This window comes from Panthera onca, chromosome B3 (assembly GCF_046562875.1).
Source record: "Panthera onca isolate mPanOnc1 chromosome B3, mPanOnc1 haplotype 2, whole genome shotgun sequence".
Classification (NCBI taxonomy): Eukaryota; Metazoa; Chordata; class Mammalia; order Carnivora; family Felidae; genus Panthera; species Panthera onca.
Window position 1 is genome coordinate 82309388 of NC_138344.1, and position 23171 is coordinate 82332558.

The window sequence follows — 23171 nt, forward strand, 5'->3', positions numbered from 1 at the left end:
GGAGTTTATAAAAGAACGTCTTGGCTTCCGCTTTCTCTTTGCATGGGAGGAAACTAAGGACATACATTTTTTAGGCAAAGAAGAGAGATCCTTGCCTCAGAAAAAAGTAATATTATAATGGTCCTTAACACTGTTTGTTGGTCACTAGTAGTAATCTTCAGACTTTAGGGCACATTGAAATAATCTGGAGGATGTTGAAACACAGCTTGCCAGGCCCCCTATCAGAGGACTGCATTCAATAGGTGGGGCTTGAGAATTTGCATTTCTAACAAGTTTCTATGATGATAATAAAGATTGGGAACAGTCCTAGAGAACTGTTGATCTATACCATTATTATATTCCTTAATAGGAAAAAACTCCTAAAATCTCTGTGAGCTTTCCTAATTGAATGAAAGTGTTATAACTGTTTTGTATTATAACTAATTGAACTTAACAGGAAAAGAAAATAAAAACCCTGATTTATTTTAGGACAATTACTTAAGATATAAAACCTGTCATTTATCTTCTCAGTCTCATTGGTGGCATTACATTCCTTTGTTTCTTACAGGAAAAGTACTTGTGGCCAATTATTTGTAAAACGATAACTGGAAACTAAAAAAACATAAACGATTTTAGTTGTCTTTTTCTTTAGTTGTGTCAAATATTTACGTGAATTTGTTGAAATTTAGAAAGTTTTCCCATCTGGAACATGGGGCTAAAAATAGGTACTTTATAGGATTGTTAGAAGGCTTAAAAGAAAGTGTATCAAATGCCAAACATAGTGCCTGACTAGCAGCAGATAATCAAGAAATATTAATTTTCCATCTTCATTTCTTTACCCATTTTAACACCATTAGTTTTACTCAGTATTTTAAAAATATATGTATTTATTATTTATTATATATAATGGCATATAATATATATTACATTATATATTATATATATTTGTTATTATTATTTTTACTCTGAAAAATCAGAGAAATAAGAAAAAAAGGGTATAAATCATTTTAATGTGGGATTATTTTTTATTAGATATTGCAGAAATTTTTTTAATCAAGTAGAAATTAGATAATAGGGGGACACCTGGGTGGCTCAGTTGGTTAAGCCCCTGACTTTGGCTCAGGTCACGATCTCACGGCTTATGAGTTCAAGCCCCGCATCGGGCTCTGTGTTAACAGCTCAGAGCCTGGAGCCTGCTTTAGATTCTGTGTCTCCCTCTCTCTCTGCCCCTCCCCTGCTCACGCTGTCTCTTGGTCCTTCAAAAATTTCAAAAAAATTTGTTTTAGATAATAGGAGTAACACCTTCAATGCAGACCAGGCATGTTATTTTAGATGATTATTGCAAAATTGAATTTTTTGATTCATACTGTTCCCAAATCCATGTAATATCAACAATAGATAATAGATAGGAGTATGTGTACATGTCAGGAACTAGGCTAAACTTCATTGCTTGCCTTAATTCATCCTTATAACAACCCTATGAAGTTGTCTTTTCTTACTATTACAGATATTTGTTTATTGCTATCTCCTCTTCCTACAGTGAAGGCTCCATTAGCAACAGCGTTGTTTTATATCCTTCTGTAGACCCACTGCTCAAAAGAATACTTGGCATATAGTAGGTAGATGCTCAAAGAGTGTTGAAATAAATTTATGCATCAATGAAAGGAAATGAATGAAAGCAACTCTTCCCTGAGAAGTTAAGAAATTTGCCTCAAGTCCTTGGCCATGTTAAAGTCCGGGTGCTCTGACTCAAGTTTTTCTTCTCCTGACTCTTAATGTATACTTTAGAATCTGGACCATTCTAAACTATTAAAATATCTGAGTTTGCCTGTAACTTTCAAATGGTAACAGTTAAAAAAAAACTTGGAATTTAGATAAAAGTTCAAAATAAGCTTGAGTTGAAAGTTAGAGAGTCTTTAGTAGGGAATGGCTGGAATCAGCAAGTTATTCAATAGCTGTATCTTGCCTTTGTGCAGAAACAGATGTTAAGGACATCTGAAATTACCAAAAGCAAGTTCTCTCAATCTCAAACTGTTGAATGCCTGCAGCCATTTCCTCAATGAAAGGTGTGCGTGAGTCTTCCTAGTGTCCTTGGAACAATAGTTGACCACATTATTATTGAATAAATACTATGTGCACATTTGTCTGGGTTTTATTTAGTCATAAATCAAGTGAAAATTACACAGCACAATATAACATTTCCTATTACACTGAAACTTAAAAGTTTGTCAACTTCTTCCCTTTAAAAAAAGAAAAAAATGTAATCACATTTTATTCCTATATCCCTTTCTCTTTGGCTTAAGTTGCAATCAGAATGCATTTCAGCTTCATTGGTGAATACCTCAGAAGGTGGTTATTAGATTTCAAATAAATACTGTTTGAAACTACACCTCATAAACTTCAATGAAGAGTCACTTCTCTGGATTTATTTCTCTCCTAATTTCAAGTGGATTTCTGGGTTGGACTAGCTCCTTCTTCTACAATAACGGAACTCTTGATTTGTATCTGGCCACATGACTTTATAACAGAGACTTCATTTCCCAGCTTATCTTGCAGCCATTCGTGACCATGTGACTAAATTTTGCTAACTGAGATGTAAGGGTGGTATGTGTCACTTCTAAAGCATGTTCTTAAGAGGAAGATCCGTGCCCTTCTCTTCCTGACTCCTGGTACTTCTATCCTGCTGCCTACAAGGTGAATATGGTAGCTGATCATCTGGGACTATGTGGATTAGTTCAACGGTCTTGGTATGATGGAGAAACAAGGTAGAAATCCAGGCCCCTGCGTGATAATCCAGGTACATCTGTCTTGTACTACCTTCCAAATGTTTACATGAGAAATACTTCTATCTGATGTAAGCAATTATTATTTTGGGTTTTTGTTATACACAGCTGAAGTGATTTCATATACAATATATTTTACTTCTGTAATGTTCAATTTTTTTTAGAAAAAGTGAAAGATGAGGAAATCATAATAAGCAAGATCTTTGACAACAAGGCACTTGCAGAGTGAACATACTTGGTATCATTCTCCAAAATAAAACTAAATAAAATTGGCAAAATTTTGAAGTGGAAAAGTTGTTTAGATGTTTTCCCTCATATGATTCTTTTTATTTATTTATTTATTTTTAAAAAAATTTTTTTAACATTTTTATTTATTTTTGAGACAGGGAGAGACAGAGCATGAACAGGGGAGGGTCAGAGAGAGGGAGACACAGAATCTGAAACAGGCTCCAGGTTCTGAGCTGTCAGCACAGAGCCCGACGTGGGGCTCGAACTCACGGACCGCAAGATCATGACCTGAGCTGAAGTCGGCCGCTCAACCGACTGAGCCACCCAGGTGCCCCTTCCCTCATATGATTCTTAATGAATCTCAAGTTTGTAGTTTTCTTTGGCTTTGACCACACAAATCACTTTTTAGCAGGGATCATTTCTCTCAGTCAAAATAAGTAAAATTAAAGAAGAGTTTTAAGTGTCTTTGCTTTGGGCAGACTTACACAGATACCGTTTCTCTGATGACATTCTTTCTTGACTCCCCTGAGATATAACCACTGGAGAGTTGTCTCTGTAAACAAGTTAGCCAAGAAGCTGCGTCTTTTGGAACTTTAATCAATATTTATCTGATAGTTGAGAAACAACTCTTGAACAAGATTATTTTAAATGATATATTAAATGATTAATTCTTTGGTAATTCATCATCTCTTTGAGATAAGTCTTTGATTATGAATCACTAAGAACAAGTAGTGTTCTTTAATTTCAAAAGGTTCAGTTACCTCTTCCTACTTGGTCTGTATCTTGAGCAGCTGTCCAGGGTACTTAAAATTAATTACTGTAAATACTTAAATTACAGATTTTTTCCCTTTTTTTCTTGGATTGCGGGTTTTGAGAAAATGAAGCTGCTTTTTACAATAATTTAGTTTTTCCATTTTGAACAAGACTTTGAATAATGATAAAGAATAATGGTAATAAATAAAATATTTGCGATTGCCTATGTAAATCATATTAGAAAGATTGTACAACACTTTGAAAACAATGTTATGATGTTTGGCTTATGGTATAGAGATAATATAAATTAAAGATTATGTGTGTAAACGTTATGAACTTAAGGGACATTGACCCTAACCGACCCCTAGTGAAAAATTTCTTCATCGGAATTCCTAGAAGGTAGTCATCTTGTTCTGCTAAAATACCTCCAAGTAAGGGATGCTCAGCACCTCCAGAGGTGGTCCTCTTTAGTTTCTGTATAGTGGAAAACTTCTTTCTGCTCTGGAACTTAATCTAGCTCCTTATGTGTTTCATCATTCCATCCTTCTGGAGCAGCGTTCTAATTTTTGTATTCTCATCCTTTTTTGTAGAGAATGAAGGGAAAACTAATTTCCTGTTCCCAGAGCTTCAATGTTAAGTATTTGAATTGCTTTGCTCCAAACTATGCCCACTTCCTGAATGACCATATAAGACAACAAAGCACCTATTTCTGAGTTCTGTTCAAAATCAAAATCCTAATATGTTCATAATAGTCCATTCATGATTTGATAGCAAAGCAATACATAATTACAGAGTGTACAGCAAATGAAGACTTTAAACTTCTCTTATTTATTGGTTGTAATAACTTGAGACTTGCTTACTATTCAGATGGTTGTTCTCAAAGTGTAGGCTGAGGAGTTTATCAGGGTATCACTATTTTACAATAATACTAAGACACTACAGTATTTGCTTTCTTTGTTGTGGATGTCTGAACTGATGATGCAAAAGCACTGGGAAGTAAAACGGCATTAGAGTGAATCAAGCTGTACTGGTAGTCACTGTATTCTCCCCTGCCACATATTCACAGTAGAGTTGCCTGTATCATTTAAGAATATCCTTGATGAAGCAGTAAGAATTATTAACTTTATTCAATCTGGACCTTTAAACACATATCTTCCAAATATTCTTTCTGCTGAAGTGGGAAGTACACATAAAGTACTCTTATTGCAAATTTCTAATTCTCTCTCTAAAAAAAAGTACCTGTGCTATTGGAACAAAAAAATACTTGTGCCATTTCTTGAATTATGAGCTGAGCTAGCCATGTTTTTTTTTCCCGTGGAACATTGTTTATACTTGAAAGTATAACTGACACACTATGGTTATTCAGATGTGGGTATTTGGCAGACATTTTCTTGAAAATGAATACAATGTATCTATGACTTTGAAGATACAACTGACAGAGTTCGGTTGCCAATAATAATATTTGAGATTCCAAGTGAAAATTAGTATTTAAGAAGCTTGTATTTGCTATTGTGAGCTTGACAGCTTCCCAATATGTAAAGACTTTACTGATCAGATGGGTAGTGATCTTAATAAATGTGATTTTCTGATATTGTGCAATGAAATGTGTTAACATTTGGAATATTTGCAGAATACAGTCAAAGTGTTTTAAAAATCATCACTGCTTGATGATACAAAGTCATGCATCAACCAAAAAACAATCTATAGTTCAATGGATTTCAATGATTAGAATATAACAAATTTATTGTTATAATTCCAGATTCTACAGTGCAGCTAAGTTTTAAGAAATCACTACTGTGTTGTGTGAAAGGTTAGCTCTCCCCTTGACAAGGATGGAAGAGGCCCTTGGGCTTGACAACATAACCACATGTGTATGGTAAAGAAATTACTACTTAATGAGTGTTGGTGTAATAACAAAGAATAATATCCAGTTATTAATTCTTTAGTATTTACACATATCTCTGTGTGAAGTGAATTTTCTTCACATACTTAAACCAAAACAACATACTATAGCAGGTTGAATGCAGAAAAGATATGGGAGTCTGGCTGTCTTATACAGAGCCAGGTATTTGAGAAAACCAAAAATATAAAACAATATCACTCTTCTGGTTTTTTTGTTTGGAGAAAAATAGTTAATTTTTAATTGAAAATGTTATTTATGTTAACATGTAATGAGTTCATCATTTTTTATCATTTTTAAATGACCTTGATGAATAAGACATTTCTACATGTATTTAAATTTTGACTGCATTAAATATTGATAAATGTGATATGTATCATCCTAAGCTCTTTGAGTGGCCCGAAAACATTTAAGAGTTAGAGGGGACTTGAGACAAAAACAGTTGTGAATGACTCCACTAGGGATATTCTGGTCAAAGTTTACAACAAGTCATACCCTCCTTCATTCCAAAAGATTGGCAAACAAACAAACAAACAAAAAAAAAAAACAAAACAAAAAAACAGAACCAATGTCTTCATTCTAATAACCAATAGTATTGTATTTACACTTTGTTAAGCTATTTTATTTTATGCCTCTACACATCTTGTACACAGTTAATGCCAGAATTTTACTGCCCTTCGTGTAAACTAGAACTTGAAGCCTTTAAAAAAGTGTACCAAACTCCATGGAACACCTGCAGTATTTTTATCTGTTACCTTTCTTGATTTTGATAAAAAAAAAATTAGTCATTCATAACTGCAGGTATAATGTCCTGGAGTTTAAAATAAATAACTGCTTGGAATTTTCTCTCTCATGCTTGCTCTTTTCTCTGTCTCTTGCAAAATAAATAAATAAACTTTAAAGTGAAAAAGGGCACCTGGGTGGCTCAGTCAGTTAAGCATCCAATCTTGGTTTCGGCTAAGGTCATGATCTCATGGTTAATGAGATTGAGCCCCATGTCAGGCTCTGCAGTGACTTGGGATTCTCTCTCCCCTCTCTCTCTCTGCCCCTCCCCCGCCTTCTCTCAACATACATAAATAAACATTTAAAACAAAAGGTATTTCCCAGTTGACTGTCCTCTCATGTCTATCAGTAACTAGTATCATTTTGGAAACTTTTTCACTGTAATAGAAATGAGATGTACCTGAAAAAGTTTAAACTGATAAAAAATAACTAATGAAATTAATGGGATAATTAAATATTTCTGTGCTCTCAGAGTTTAAAAAAGGAAGAAAAAAACAGAAGTAGTCAAAAATGAGAGTGAGTCATTCTAAAGGTGACTCTGAAATTCTCTCTGATCTAGTTTTAAACGCCTCAAAGATGGAAAATAAATAAGGACAGTGGAGAAAAGAAAACTCGCTGCCAATCCACCACCTATAGATGGCCACTATAAACAATTGAGGTATGTCTTTTGGGGTGCCTGGGTATCTCAGTCACTTAAGCAACCCATTCACGATTTCGACTCTGGTCATGACCTCACAGTTCGTGAGTTGGAGCTCTGCATCAGGCTCTGCACTAACAGTGTGGAGCCTGCTTGGGATTCTCTCTCACCCTCTCTTTCTGCCCCTCCCCTTTTCATTCTCTCTCTCTCTCAAAATAAATAAATAAACGTTAAAATGAAAACGGGCACCTGGGTGGCTTAGTCAGTTAAGCATCAGACTTTTGACTTCCACTCAAGTCATGATATCACGGTGGTGGGATGGAGCCCCAGGTTGGTTCCCACTGAGCATGGAGCCTGTTTGGGATTCTCTCTCTATCCCTCTCTCTCACTCTCTGTCCCTCCCCCACTCACACTGTATGCTCTCTGTCTCTGTTTTTAAATAAACATTTAAAATTTTTAAAAATTTAAAAGAAAATTTTTAAAAATTAAAAAATAAATAACTCTTTAGACTTGTAGACATTCATAAATAGAGCATGTAAATATTGCATAACTTATCTGGGTAAGTATCAAGATCTTTCCCATCTCCAAGGAAGAGATCTTAGAAGATAATTTAGAGATTGTTGTCATGTCTATGACTACTTTTCACTGAGTAATTAACATGAGTCAGGAACTGTCCTAAGTACTTTATATACTTATCTTATTTCTCAAGAACAGTGAAAGGTAGAACTGTATTCAAACCCAGAGTGCCCTGATTGTCACCCCAAGCTGCTGACCATGTTTTGTTACTTTTCATTTGGTTCAACTCCTAACCTCCCCCACTTGCTACTTTTGTGCTCTACACATGAATCTATTGTTGACCTTAGGATACTTTGTTGCAATTCATTTCTTTATGTATTTGCCTCTGCTAATCAACTTCTTGCTCCCTGAAGGAAGGAACTGTGTCTGAATTCCCACCGCACAGGAAAATCCATTTTTGCTGGGCTGAATTAATACCATGTTAGGCTATAGAAGCTGAATGAGTTTAAATAGCTTTCCCACTCAATCAGTGTGTATTGTCAGGATCTGAATCTAGGCCTCCCATCCTAACCTTCTGTGGTAAACATTGCAGGTAAGTGCTTCTCAAATATGGTGCATGGACCAACTATATCAGTATCGCCTAGGAATTTGTTAGAAATGCAAATTATTAGCATCCTCCCCTCACCACCACCCCCTTATTGGATAAGATTCTGTAAAGGTAAGGCCCGGAAATCTGTATTTTAATATGTTTTTATTGTGATTCTGATGCACACGAAAGTTCCAGAATCACTCTTCTAAGTGAAGAAACCTAGCAGTTTAATAGAAACAGAATGGTTGACTCAGCATGGAGCATAATAAAACCATTCCTTTGATTTGCTGTGTGATTAGGTTTATAAAATATCCTGTAGAAAATGAAAAATTCAAGCAAAAACTCATCTAGCATGGTTGTTTTTATTTTGAAAAAAAAAAAAAATTAATCCAAAACAATAGCCACTCCTTTAAACAACCCGTCACTGAATTAATAATGATTAAATTCACTCAAAAATTCAGTGAAGAAAAGAGTCCATTGGCTAAATAAATATGCCTACCTGGAGGAACCAAAGCAAACAAATGAAATTTCCAGTTAGCACTAGGTATAATTTTCACTGAAATACAAAGGTGCACAGCCTCTGGACCTGTGGTGCAAGTACCAACCCACACACACTTAGGGGCTCTGTGCAAATTCTAATCATGCTGACAGAAGAAACAACTAGAACCAACATTTGTGATTCCTTTATAATGACAGGTAGATTTTAAATATTCCCCTCCAAAATTACAAATATTTGATTCAATTGATTTGCAGACATTTTGGAATAATATGTGCTACAATGTGAATATTATAACTAAAAAAAAAAATCATAAGGATTTGAGACCCTTTCCTACTCACTAATTTTTTAAAACAATTCCTCCTCCCTTACTGTCTGCTGCTGAATTTAAAAAATAGCTAAAGGATTTCCTCTCTTAACTAAATCTCTTCTCTTTCTAGCTATATATTTATAAAGTCCTCTGAGAATTAGTTTAGCATAATAGCTTGAGATATTCAGTATTTGATATAGGTAGTATTAATATGAAAAATTCTCAGTACTCTCCTTATATATTATATATGAACATACATATATTATAAATAATGATTTATTAGATATTCTCTCTTAATTCCTTAGTTTCTCTTCTGGAATATCAAGAAAGTGTATATTGCTAAGTTTATGTTACTTTTTTTCCTCCCCTGACATTATAGTCTTGCTTTTGAACAGACTAGAGGACATATTAATAGCATGGCAAATTTAGCAGTAAGAGCTTGAATTCAGTTTGCATTGAGGAGCAAAGATGGAAAATTATTTAAATCAAATATTTAGCCCCTCTACAGAATGTAAGATCTCCTTCCCATGGTATGGAGGGATCTTCATTGTAACTCATGGCTCTTCCTACAATGAAGACTCATCTCACAGATTGTAGTAAATGATCACAGGAGGTTTTGTTTTTGTTTTGTCTTCTTTTAAATAGAAAAAGAAAATCTCTCTTTGCATTGTGACCACTTTGCTAAAACACTCAACATTTCAGAGTAAAACATCTCTTACCTTATTCATGACATCCTATATTTTCTATTTATTTTGTTTTGCTTTATATTATCCTAATCTCTATGCACTGTTTTATTTGCCTCTTAAATATCTGACCAAAGTAACACAAACATTAGATACAATCAAGCTGTATAGCCCCTCTTTCCTTGGTAGCTTCCGACAGGCAGTAGTAAAAATTCAAAGTCCAACCATTTAACTCTAAGTACAGGGAAATGAATTTCCAGAGAATAGATATTTTTATCACATAAGAAAAAGGCATAGTTTTACAGTGACAACAACAATGAAGATGTAAACATGTAATTGTGATATAGCTGTGTCTATATCATATGTCCGTATTGAGGATTAAAAGATCGTAAAAGTCTTTCTAGATCTCTACAGACACAAATATGTAGATTTCAGAGCGGGGGGGGGGGGGGGGGGGGGAGGAGAATATAAAATGAGAAAGTATCCAGTTTAATGTTAACTGGAGCCCTTTTAGTTGGATGAGTGCCAAAACAACTTTCAAAATATTTCAAAACAGCTGCCAGCATGTAAAGATTTTAACTGAAAGAATACAGTAATGAAATCTGAATTACTAATGAGTGAATAAACTTATATTTTGCTTAAGGTCCCTAATGAACATGGAGATAAGCAGGTCCAATAAGAAATTTGTCTCTCACGCATGCAAACCAAACTTCTGGACTTACACATTTAAAGACAAAATATTGAAACAGAATTATATGCATTCTAAGGTAACCTACTGTGCAAGTCTTCTTCAAGTATTCTGTGTATTTCTATTTTAGGAAAGAAAGTTTCTGGAGGGCAGGAAATATATTCTCTTAAATATGGCGTTGACAGCTTGGAACTTTGAAGTTGAATGTACTCATTAAACTTGCTTTTAATAATATAAAGTAGAATTGAAGTGAGCTTCAGCAAGTCTAGTCTTAAATGTCTAACAACAGATCTCACACATTCTTTCTATTGGGACTCTTTTGACCTTTAGGCTTTCAAGAAAACTTGCCCTCCAGAAGGGAAGTGAAGCAGGACCACAAATTTCCAGACCAGCTATTCGGTAAAATAAGTAGTCCATAAAATATAATCACTGGTTTTTTTTCCGTACTGAAACAAAGAAGAATTGGGATATTGTTTATAAATATAACTCACTGTTGGTTGTGCAGAAACACTTTAAAAGGGAGAGTAATCTAAAAATTCTGCTCTTTTGGCCAAAGAGGGTTTCCCCCCTTTGGCATCATTTGGCACATTGGGAATGCCTCTGGATCCATGGGATCTAGCTTGGAATATTGCATTATGCTACTGGAGTCAAAGCACACATGGAAGCTGGACCTGCTTGCTGGAAGCCTCCATCAACTGGCTGACCTAGATATCAAGTGGCAGGCACAGCATCACCCCACAATGGGCCAATAATTCAGACAAATTCTATTTTATAGAAAGCCACGGCCTGGATCTGTGTTCGTTTTTAGACTGATTCCTCAGCCATTTTACTTGGCTTCCTTTGGTCTACAGTACTGCTGGCTGGCCTTGACCTCTGCAGTCAGAGGAGAACTTTTCCCAACCCCTGAAACATTCTTGACCTCTCTAGAATTGCAATGAACTCCCATTTCTTTCAACTGGAAAGCCAGCTTGGAGTCAAGGGATGCCTTTTTGAGATCTCTCGCTTAAGATCCGGCCCTGAGGATGAGAGATGGAGAGGAGAGGGCTCAGAAACCAAGTCAATCAGCATCTCCTGGTCGCGGTGCTCCTACAGGGACCCACATCTGTGACCAGATCCTTACAAGGCGGCTTTCCATGTACTCAGACCATCCACTCTCTCAACACCCACCCCCACTCCGTTCAATGACCTTGAGTTTGGCCTCTGAAAAGCAAGTATATCCGAATGAAATGCCGTTAAACTAGAGAATGACCCCTTTCCAGGAAGGAAGGAGTCAGGACCTGGGTTAGGTCTTCAACTAACTCGTGGGATCCTTAGCACACGCCACAGATGCTCATTACGATTCTTTTTACGTGCAACATGTGGGGGACGAAGCAGTTTCATATCTCTTGGTATTATCTGCCGTCCAAAGCATTTTCTTTGAGAGGAAAATGGAAACGCAGCTGCGCCGTGGGCCCGGCCAGCGAGAGCTGGGGCTCCCTCCCTCTGTCTCCCTGTGGCTGCCGGGCGCGGGAGGCTCCTCCGGAAACTGACTCGGGTTAGGGGAGTGCAGAGATTGCCTAGGCAGGCGCGGGACGCTGCTGGGGCGCGGACGGGCCTTTGTGCCGCTCTGTGCTTCCCGAGAGCCGCGAGGGTGGAAGGGGACGTCCAGCTCTACAGCTAGGGCAGGCGTCTGGCCCCTAGCCCGTGTGCGGGAATGCTGGGCTGGGCAGGCTGCCGCCCTCGGCCTTGGCAACTTCTGGCCAATCCGCCCTGCCCCTCTGGGTCCCCGCCGGCCGGTTGCGCCCCAGGCTCAAAGGGTTAAGCAGGTGTCTCGCCCGGCGAGGCGCTATTGGCCGAGAGCCGGGGCGGCGCGGCCGCGGTCACCATGCTCCGCCGAGCCCAACTTGGGTTCGTGCGGCGGGCGCGGCGGCCGCTCGCACCCCAGCTGCCGGGCCGGAGCTTCCGCGCGCGGGGAGAGGAGAAAACGAGATGGGGAAAACCACATCAGCACCAGCAAAGTGGGTCGCGGGTGGGTGCGTGCAAGAGGAAGGGAGCCCTACAGAGCCCCGCGTCCCGCAAGGGACGCGCCCCTCTGCCCCGCAACTCGGGTCCCGGCTTTCAAGCCGGAAGAAAGAGGGAGGAAGTGGGGCAACAGGGGGTCCTGGGCAGGGGGTGGGGAAACGGTCCACTCCCACTGCCCCCACCTACTAATCGGGCCCGAAGGAGTGCAAGTTGTCATTAAAACGGCGCGCCGAAATCACTAGCATCCCTCCTCACCCCCTAAGAAATACCGATGTAACAATGCAGAGAAGTAACTGGGAGACACGAGGAAATAAATGCACGTGTTTTCTCTTTTTGTTTCCCTGGTGGTTGGAATTTGCAGAGTTCGCCTCAGTTGTGGCTGCTAATTTATTCGTTTCAACGTTTGAAAAGGGCGTGTAGAGATGGGTCATCGGGAGCACACCCGGATCCCTCTAGCTGGACCTACACTCCCCAGCTCACAAGTTTGTCCAAGACTAACCTGCCCGCCCACCAGGAGCAAGCAGAGTCCCTTTTGATAAAGGGAACAAACTCTCCATTGCACAAAAGCGGCTTCTCCGCCCGCCCCCCTTTTCCTTTGCACACCATCCCTCCTCGATAAGCAAGTTCTCCAGTAGTCTAACTTGCAATTGGCAACCCCCGCGCCGCCTGGTGTGCAGAAGACTGGCAGAGAGGGGTCCCGGGTGGGAGGGGAAGGTCTGCGCCCCCATTCCTGCACACGCGGGCTGAAGTCCAGGTTGCTGGAAGCTGCGGGAGGCGCGAGCCTGCTTGGATGGTGGTTATTTCTCTAGAGAAAAGAGGGGAGAGAGCGCGCCTCAGTCTTGCACTTTGGGTCGGAAGTGCGCGGGGTGTGTGTGTGTGTGTGTGTGTGTGTGTGTGTGTAGAGGGGGCGGGAAAGAAAGACACCCTCCGCTGCCCGTCATTCCCTTGCACCGGCCAAGTCCTCGCCAAGCCTCCCGGTGCATCCTTCCTCCGCCACCCCTCCCCTTCTTCCCTCAGCTGGGCTCGCGCCGCGCAGCCGGAGCAGCCAGTGAGAGCAACATCCTGGAAAGAGGGGGGAGCACCACCGCCCCCCAAAAGGGAAAAAAAGGCCCCACCCTGACACGTTTTGCTGTTTGCAAGTCCCTCGCACGCCCCCCCCCGCACCTCCTCCTAGTGCTCGCGGCCCCCCCACCCCAGCCCGCTGCGCGCACATCAAAGCGCCTCTCCGCCGCGCACAGTGGCCGCGGCTCACTAATGGGATTGCAGGCTGGTGCCTGGCTCCGCTGCTGCCGCCGCCGCTGCTCGCCCTGCTGCTGCTGCCGCCGCCGGAGCCCAAACCAGAGCCCCCGCCAGCTCTCGCCCAGAGCCGCCGCGCCCGGGGGCCGAAGCCGCGGCGATGATCCGAATCTTTCCGGATTTCAGCGTGCAGGTGACGGCCGCGGCGGCCGGCGGGGCGGCCGCGGGGGTGCCGGCGGGCGCGGGCATGGGGAGGGCCGGCGCCGCGGCCAACGGCACCCCGCAGAACGTCCAGGGCATCACCTCCTACCAGCAGCGGTGAGTAGTCCCGCCTGGGCTGGGTTAGTGCCCCCGCCCCGGGGTGCTGGGGTGGGACTCACTTTGCCTCCTGTTTTATGCGTTACAACACACATGCACATCGTCAGGGCTCACTTCGCTTGCTCCTCGTTTTACAGATGAGAAAGAAAAAATTAATTCACAATTCGGATTGAAAGGCACTCCAGTTTACTGGCGAAGTGAAATCATCCTTTGCCCTCTGCCTGGCCCCAAATCCAGAACCCCAGCCCCGCGTAGCCTAGGAGTTGCAGCGAAGTCTTAGACACAAGCACAAGGTGCTTTTGCAAAGTTTGGGATCCCTGTCCCCTTCCGCGGAATTTTCTCACTGCCTCTGCCGGGTGCGGACCCGCGCTGACCGGCAGCCAGGGGGGCAATTGATCACGGGAGACTGATTGATCATTTGTTTCCAAACAGAATAGGAACGATTTTCACGTGTAGCTGTAGACTCGCAATTCTACATAATAGTGTTATCATGTCACCTGTTACTACAGGGAAATACAGCATGAAATCCGAGTCTCCTCGGCGCTGTTAAGTATTCATCTTAAATGCATTATAATGCAAATGCGTAAGATTCAGAGATGCGAGTTAGGAAGCAAATTTTACAAAGTTAGGCTAGGTGGGTGAGAAAGAAGTTTTAAAGTATTACTTGTTTGCATTTCTCCCAAACATTTATAGATATTTAATAAAATAGAGTTGTGACATTGAATTAGTAAACGTTCTTTGATGCAATTAGGAAAGGAAGTGTATGTGTGGGGGGGATATACTACCACCAACAGCTCTAGAACCCTAAAGTTTTTCCTTAAGAACAAGTTGTAATCTTCCAATATTTTATCAAAAATGTAATCCACAAAAATGTGTTGAGAAAAACTAACAATGTAGTATGAAAGGTAAGCTTCCCATTTGTGGGGCTCGGTTTTAGAGAAGAAGGAAGAAAAAACACGTGAAAGTGTGAAATTAAATATTTGTGTTTCCCAGATTGCACACGATTAAATATCTGAGAGATTTGCCAATGGCATTTAACTTAAAATATACACAATGCATAATTCAAATAACAGTTCCTATTTTTACCTTGTATTTCAAACTTCATTGATTTGAGAACCTTTGATTTGAACCAACAGTGTTTAAACTGAAAAGGTTAAGATAATCTATCACTGCCATATTTTGTGCTTTCTAACCAATGGCCCAGCGACCAGAGCAGATTTTGCATAACACACTGAGTGTTTTCCAAGTTGATGCCCAGGACTGCAAATATTCTGTAGAAGACTTCATTATATGCTCTGGGCACTGTCAGAAGTTTTAAAAAGAGTCTTGAGAAAAAACAGGCTATTTCTGGTCAAAGGATTTTTTTTTTAATTTAAATTATTTTAGTCTTGTTTTACTTCAGTGATTACAAGAACCTTTAATACAAAAGATCTGGGAATCTTTCAAACATAAAGGACTAGACAAGAATTAGATTTTTCCTTTTCATGGTTCAGGTAAGGTTTTTTGGTCACTCACAAAACATTTAAATGACAATATAATCTGGTGGTCACTTTACCTAGGAGGTGCAGGCAATAGTCACAATACTATGGTTGTGACCTAGGGAGTCAAGGGCCAGAAATGTCAGATGGCCTTTGGACAATTTCAGAGACCTCCAACTAATCCATGAGATATAAATGGAACATAAGAGGTGGTCGTGAGTTTTCAGCCTTTAGGTTTGCCCTCAGAGTGTTGATGTCCTTCACCACAAAGATCTTCCCAGGGCTAATTTTCCCAATAAGCCAGGAGCCTCCAGGGGGAATCCTCCATAGCCTCCCACCCTGAAAAGCCAACTGATGCCTTCCACCTTCATCTTTGAATCTGGGCTACTTTATCAAGTCTTTGAATCCCACTGTGGTTCTAAAGACTAGAGCTTTAAAAATAATCAACTTTAGCCTTTGGGTGTATAATTTCCTTCCTCCTTTTTTATGTTCAGTCATAATGACTGAAGAGAAGGTGCTAGCTGTGGGAAATGGACCTTTCTTTGGTTTCATTAGTCAGATGACACCTGTTACTGCCTTTAATTTTTGTTAATTTGGGGACAGGAGAGTGAGCCAAATGTTTAAGGGAGGATTTGAGTCATGAGTCCCCCGTCCTCTGGCACTTCTTCATCGGACCACCAGCATGATAGGCTTCAGAGGCTTTGAGGGGCAGACTTAGCTTTCACTTTAAGAGCTGGATATGTTTGCTAAAGTGAATGGTGACACATCATTCTATCAAAATGTATTTTTGCATTAAGTGCTTTTGGGGAGTCTGATGAGGGAGTGACAGTAGTAGAGGGCTTTTCCAGCAAGAGTGGCCTGTTGGGAGAACAGAACTTCTCTCATTTGTCATCTTTGGGCAGAAACACCCTAGGCTGGCTGTCCTGGAGCCAAAACTTCCAACCGGCAACTTTTCCCCCTCCCTGCCAGCCCATGTATATCTTGTACTCAATATCTTGTACTCTCCACTTCAGTTCATTTTTCAATCACTCTCATCTTCTACCTGTAGAGTGTACTCCAAAGAGAACTCAAACACCATCATGCAGATTAAACGCCTCTGCAACGAAAAACACTTGTGTTTTCAAAGTTTCCAACTCTCCCAGCCACACTTTACTGCACCGGTAGGACCGAATGGGACCCCTTTCAGGTCTTTTTTTTTTTTTTTTTTTTTTTTCTTTTCTTAAGTTTAAAGTAAAATGCAAAGCCTCGCATAGGAGTGATGTTTTCCGTGTGGCTCTTTCATTTATTCAAAGTGGAAATGCATTGGGAGTCCTTTCTGCTTTCCTGGTTGACACATGACTGACCCAAGTCTCTGCCTAAAAAGCTGCCCACACTCGGCAGAGTAAGGTTTAGTGGAGGGGACGCTCTGACCAGGGTCTACCCAGGTAATAGGATTCCAGCACTGGCCCTTCATTGAGTGGCCCTTTCTCTAGGCCTCGCTGAGCTGTAAACTGGGGAAACCACAGAGAGATGTCCGTAGTCTGGTCCGGTCTTAGGTGCCAGGAGCCGAGTGGGGACAGGCATTTGTATCTAACTGCGTTGAAACTCCTGGGGATTCACCTGTGAACCCCTGGGTCTGCAGACATGTATGCGGGTGAATAATGCAGATGCTCCGGTCAGGAAATGTTGGCGAGAGCGCCGGAGCCATAAGGTGCCTGTGCAGCCGCTGCGCTAGCCCACAGGGTTCTCGTGGCTCCCGGTCTTGGTCAGCGCACGCCCACCCGCGTTTATTTCCACGGTCTCGGAAGGAGCTCCCGGGACGGTGTCCTGTCCGAGGCCGCTTCCGTGGCCTCCCAGTTCCTCTCCGCCTCTTTCTCCCGGACTGACATACTCCCGAGAAGGGAAGTGTTCGCAACTGCAACTGAGTGGCGTTGTTGCGCTGGCAGCCGAGCTTCCCAGTCCCCCAACGAGAGAGAGCGAGCGAGCGAGCGAGAGGGAGAAAGAGGGGAGAGAGACGGAGAGAGAGAGACGGGGAGTGAGAGAGTGTCGGGAGAGAGAAGGGGGGGGGGTGTGTCTGCGTGCGAGAGAGCGCTCTGGAGCAAAGCAGCTGGAAAATGCCCAGAAATACTTTCACAGCGGTCAAGCTGGGAACCCCCGCGTGTCCTCCCCTCCCCGCCCCTCCCGGTCTAGGCCCCGACCGCCCCCCGCCTCGAGGGTGTGTGCCCCACCTGCCACCAGGCCAGCTCCGGGTGGCGGCGGTGGGGGACGACACGGGGGGCGGGGGGAGGTGTGGCGGCGCGCGAGGGTGAGAACCCGGAGGCGGCGGGGCCCTGGGCCGGGCTGCCCGCGGGGCCGCGCGGCGGCCTCCCCCCCGCCGCCTTCTCCTCCCCCTCCTCCTCCGCCGCCGCCGCCGCCGCCGGTCGCCAGTCTCCGCGCTGGGCATGTCTCGGGAGCCGGAGCGGCCCGGGCCGCGGGGGCTCTGCGGCGCATGGACGGCGGCGGCGCCGGGCGAGCAGGGGGAGGAGAAGGCGCAGGCGGCGGAGGAGGCGGCGACCTGCGGCGAGAGGCACCGGCGGCGCGAGGGGACGGCCGGCCGCCGGCGAGGCTCCGGCCCCACTACTTTTCCGTAGCCTCCCAGCCTCAGCAGCACGGCCGCCGCCGCCGCCGCCGCCGCCGCCACGGCCACGGCCAGGGCCACGGCCGCCGCCCGCCGGGCCGCCGCTGAGCGCCGCGCACGCCCGCACTCACTCCCGCCACCCCACGCACACGCACACCCCCCGCCCTCCCCACGCCCCCCACCCCGGGAGGGGGGAGAGAGGCAAAAAGTAAGAGAGGAAAAAAAATAGCAGGAAGATGGCGCCCACCAAGCCCAGCTTTCAGCAGGATCCTTCCAGGCGAGAACGGTAACACTTTTCTGTTTATTGAACCTGCCGCCGGGGCGGCTGCTCCTGCCGCCGCCGCCGCCGCCGCCGCCGCCGCCTCCGCCGCCGAGGTGGCGGGGCCCGCTCCGCAGTCCGCCTCCTGGGCCGCGAGCCCACGGGGACCTCGTCTGCGGGCTTGCGGCTCCGCGCTCGCCCGCGGTCCCCGCGCGCATTGTCCGCCCGCGGCGGCTGCGGCAGCGAGCGGGCTCCGGCGGCAGCGGCGGCGGCGGCGCCAGGCTCGCTGAGCAGTCGCACCTCCTCGGCTCGGCGAATGGAGTGACTCGCTGACAAAAAAAAAAAAAAAAAAAAAAAAGAAAGAAAAAAAAGAAAAGAAAAAAACAGAAAGAAAGAAAAAGAAAGAAAGAAAAAGAGAGAAACAAACAAAAAAGAGAAGGGGCTGCAGTGTGACGGGGAGCAGCAGTGAGGGTGGGGGGCCGGGGGATCCCCGGGGCCGCCGCAGGTCCCTTGGCAGCTGCTCTCTAGGAAGGAATGAGGCTGGGGAGGGGGAGGGAAGGCAGGCGAGAAGCGGGAGGAGGAGGAGGAGGAGGAGAGGAGGAGGAGGAGGAGGCCGGGGGCGGGGAGCGGAGCTCGCGCCAGGCCCGGAATGTGTCGCGGAGGGGCTGTCTCCGCGCGGAGCAGCTAGGCCGGGCCGGGCGGAGAGAGGCGCGCGGCCGCCGCCTCCCCGCCGCCCAGGCTGCGCCCCTCGCCTTGGCAACTTGTGGGTCTCCAGCTTTGCCCTGCTGTGCTCTCATCTTGCCCTCCTTTCCACTCCTCCGGTCCCCAAAGGAAAAAAAAAAAAAAAAAAGAAAAAAGAAAAAAGAAAAAGGAAGAAGAAAACCCTCAAATCCAAATTAGCAAGTAAACAGCGAGACTCAAAATGTGCCAACAGTTGGAACGTCTATGCCCCGTTAGTTACTGTTTGGGGATCTGTGTTTTAAAAAGTTCCTGGTGAGAATTGCATATCCAGGCAAGGGGCTCAGCCGAGCATGTCTGTTTGAAGTTAGTTAAACTAAAGCCAAAGGGAAAGGGAGTTTGTATTCAAAATATCCTTAACCGTCTTACGTGAATGGCATTGTTAGGTTTCAGAGTAACTAAGCACCCTCCACCCCCACCACCCCACGTGGTTTTCCCTCCTGCTGTCCACCAAGCCTACTTTGTTTGGAATCCTATTTGCTATTAATTGGCAGCGTTAATGACATTAATTGCATATAGCATATTGGTTTGAGCAAAGTATCTTTTTCTGTCTCCGAAGAGGAAATGCTCAGTAGGAAGTATGAAATGTCAGGCTTTGCTTCTTGAGGAAAACAAATGTTGTTAGATACATGCCCCCCCCCCCCCCCGCCCGCCCCCGAACTTTCCTCATAGGCATAAGTGAACTTGAGAAAAAAGATGAGGGAAGTCCGTAGTAGTTGCAAGATTTAATTATTATTACATGAGCAGTTTTATATTTGATACAACTTAGCATTTAACCTATAGCTTACATCAAGAGAGGGTAGAGAGGTATTTAAACAAGCTATTCATTAGAAAGCTTCAATTGCTCTGTTGCTTGTTTCCTTCATACAGTGGGGACAGAAGAATTGTCAGGATTAAGGAAATAATTTTGTTAAGTAGGTACATAAGTGACTAATTGTAAACTCTGGATAATTTCTGTATAAATTATATACCTGAGAGTAAATCACGCATAATCCAGTTTTTAAAGATGTTGAATGTGTATAGCATTAACTGTCTGACAATTCATACTAACTAAAAGGAATACTTAGTGGTTTATAAAGAATTCACATATTAAGTACTTTGCTCTTTTCTATCTTGTAGATAGAAAAGAATTTTCAGAGTATTGTGCAGGTCTCTTCATCATCATTATTATTTTTTAATTTAACATTTAACAATTTCAGATCAGAAGTTTGTAACTGATTTCCTTCCTCCCTTTCACCCTTCCTCCTTCCCCAGTTCTGTTGGTAGTAAATGTATTTACTGGGATGGCCCCAGTAATCTCTCTAGCAGAGGCCTATTTGTGTGCCATTTTGGGAATTTTTCTGAGATAGGAATCTTGAAGATAGAATTAATTTCTAGAGGAAACTTCATAGCCTGTGCATGAGCGCGTTCTTTATCACCTGTCTCCATTTGGCATTCGAAGAAGGTAAATCAAAGTGCGCGATTTGTTATTCTGCTCCACTTGAGAGCTGAACTAAATAACACTTGGTCTGAAATTCTGATTGAAGTTGTAGGAGGATATACTGTATTTAATTTAATGCCCTTTAATAGCATCTTCTTGTTCAGCTCGGATGCTGTCATTTTAAAGGTTGGATCTGAGAAGGTTTAACCTGTAGAGAGAGGGAGGAGTAATAATGAGGTAGGGGGCAGAAGGAACAGTATAGAGGAAAGAAGGAGTTATAAACTAAATGTTTCAAACAGTAATAACCTCAAACTTGGCCCGTTATCCAAACAGTTGTTTTATACCCCGAGGGTTCACTTTGTTATTAGGGCTTTAAATGCTCTTAACACTTTTAAGTGTAAACATTACACATGTTAGTTGATTTGGTTTTGTAATGAGAAATGGAAAGTCAGATGGTTTGTTCAGGAGGGGGGTGTTTTTCATAGTTATTTGCTTCAACTAAGTAGAGTCATTTCACCTATATGTTCACTTTGTGCCTGAAACTTGTTGGTTAGTAGTAGTATTTCTGTCTAATGGTTGAACACAAGTATGTTTATAAAAGACGACTTCCTGTGGACATGGTTTAAGGGACATCCTGACATTTATTTAAAAAATGGTTTCCAAATAATCAATTTCATAAAGGCATTTATAGACACTACTCTTTACTGCTTCTCAAATACACTAGTAATTGAAAACTTATATAGAAAAAAAATATATCTTTTGAATTGTCTTGTTGATTTATAAAATATCTGACCTGAGTTTAGTCATACAGAACAAAAGTCATTTCCTTCCAATAGTGTTTACAGAGTAATTTTTGGAAAAAGAAGCTTCTTAATAATGTTTTTGGTTACTATTTAGTACTGTTGAAATTTCTGTGGCTCTTACACACAGAAAGTGGCTTTTTAGAGCCTGAGAGAAGGAGTTGAAAACCTTGTATATTTAAATTTGCTTGATTTTTCTTTAAACTCCAATAGGCTGCATAGGCTGCAAATTATATAGCACTGCCACAGAGTTTTTCCACTATGTGGATGTATAACCAAGAAGATTAGACAGATAGAAGTGTCAAGCATGTGATGTGCCCATGCTGGTTTGCAAAGCATATTCCAACAGCACGGGGCTTTTGGTTTAAAAAGTCGAAGGTAGTGGTGGAGACTTTTTTTTGGAGGTATTTCTTTTTACATTGTAAGCTTAAACACAGAGTGATAAATGATGATATGCGTTGTCTAACACTTGCTTATATATAAATAGCTCCACAAGATTGCTTAAATGATAATCGAAAATATGAAATAGGATGGCCTTCATATCACAAGGCCAAGGGTCTACAAATGGAAAAACTGAAATAATGAAATATTTCCAAGGCAACAGGCTGTCAACAAGAACTGTAATGCATGGGCATATCATAGAACCACCAGAGAGGATATTAGATAGTATAGCTCTGGAGCCAGGAGTTATAATGACCTTTATTAGTAGGACCCTCCCACATTGCAACATCTTTCCATATTCCCAATTTCTGATTTATGAATTGAGAGACAGATCGCTATTCCAAATTCTGCATGTTCTGTAATAATGCAGTTACTAGGTTTGATTTGTTACGAGGAGCAAACTTGACTTCAACATTACTTGATGCTTTGGGTTAAAAAAAAAAAAAGTTACATGGGGTATTTTCAGCACCAAGTGGTATTATGAGTACAGTTTTTGGTTCCCGTATCTTTGCATATTCTTAAAAAGATGACTTTCATTTTACTAAAAGTTATGTGAAAATTAAGATCTCAGCAATGAATTGGTAAGAACTGCATTGTGATTTAAATATAATCTACATCTTGCAACAGTTTGATATTTTTAGTGACAAGAAGTTTGATTTCCCCCTGAAATTCTACACGATGGTTGCCCCTACAATGGAGCTATTTTATGGGAATGCCAGAGTTTCCATGAACCCCTTAATAATTTTGCTCTGTCCCAGATCTTAGCATGGATGGAATCCAGTGGCACATTAAAATTGCATCTGTTTGAAATGGGTCCTGATGTCCAGGATCCCCTGCTCTGTGGTGAGGTTTTCTTTGACAAGATGTATAGATGCATGCTTTGGTAAAGCAGCACTTTTGGGGGAGGATTTAGACAGTGTAGCTTTCATTTAGTTATGTTTAAAGCTGTAGAGCTTTATATTTTGGGAGATATTTGTGGGGAATATGTCACAAATATTTCTAAATCACTCCTAGTAATGTTTTTCCCTTATAAACTTTCTTAAGTGCTTCCCTATTAATAAAGACCCCAGTATAAACCTTAGATGGTCTATTTTTGTTTTCTTGTTTTTCCTGTATTCCTGTGATCCTCTTTTCCTCTTAGGAAGAGGCATTTAGAATGCCTCTTGCTAAATTTAAAGAAAACTCAGCATGCAGGAGAGCAGAAGTAGCCCCTCATGTTAAGTTTACATGGCCACTCTTTCTACAGTGTAACATTTCATCATTTGAGTTACATTTTTAAAAACTTTGTGTTTCTCTTGGCTTAAAATCTAACTTCAGGTGTTTTATAGACATTCCTTAATTGTTTACACTAGATAAGGCCGAAACTTAGTAGGCGAGTTGGTATGTGGAAAATTTACTTGATTAGTTGATTAAACATTAATTTTAAAATTTAAATGCTATCAAAGTTGCACATAATGGAATATGTGAAACTTTAAATATTTAAATCTGTACTGTGATATGTACCAATATTTAAATCTGTACTAAGAACTTCTAGGATTT

General features: G+C 42.3%; 1 protein-coding gene and 1 pseudogene across 8 annotated transcripts in view; both read left to right on the top strand.

The window, feature by feature from the left end:
- Positions 1-5539: 5539 nt before the first annotated feature.
- Positions 5540-5618, top strand: LOC132670656 (U6atac minor spliceosomal RNA; annotated as a pseudogene).
- An 8002-nt stretch (positions 5619-13620) lies between these two features.
- NPAS3 (neuronal PAS domain protein 3) overlaps positions 13621-23171 on the top strand; it is an 858324-nt gene continuing 848773 nt past the window's right edge. For 6 of the 8 annotated variants that reach the window (XM_078448332.2, XM_078448333.2, XM_078448335.2 and 3 more), the window contains exon 1: positions 13621-13900. In XM_078448332.2, coding sequence (XP_078304458.2) covers positions 13743-13900 — 158 coding nt within the window. In that variant the 5' untranslated portion in view covers positions 13621-13742. Of the gene's footprint in view, positions 13901-18088; positions 18261-23171 lie in introns of those variants that run through there. The other 2 variants (XM_078448337.2, XM_078448339.2) reach the window with 1 other exon arrangement.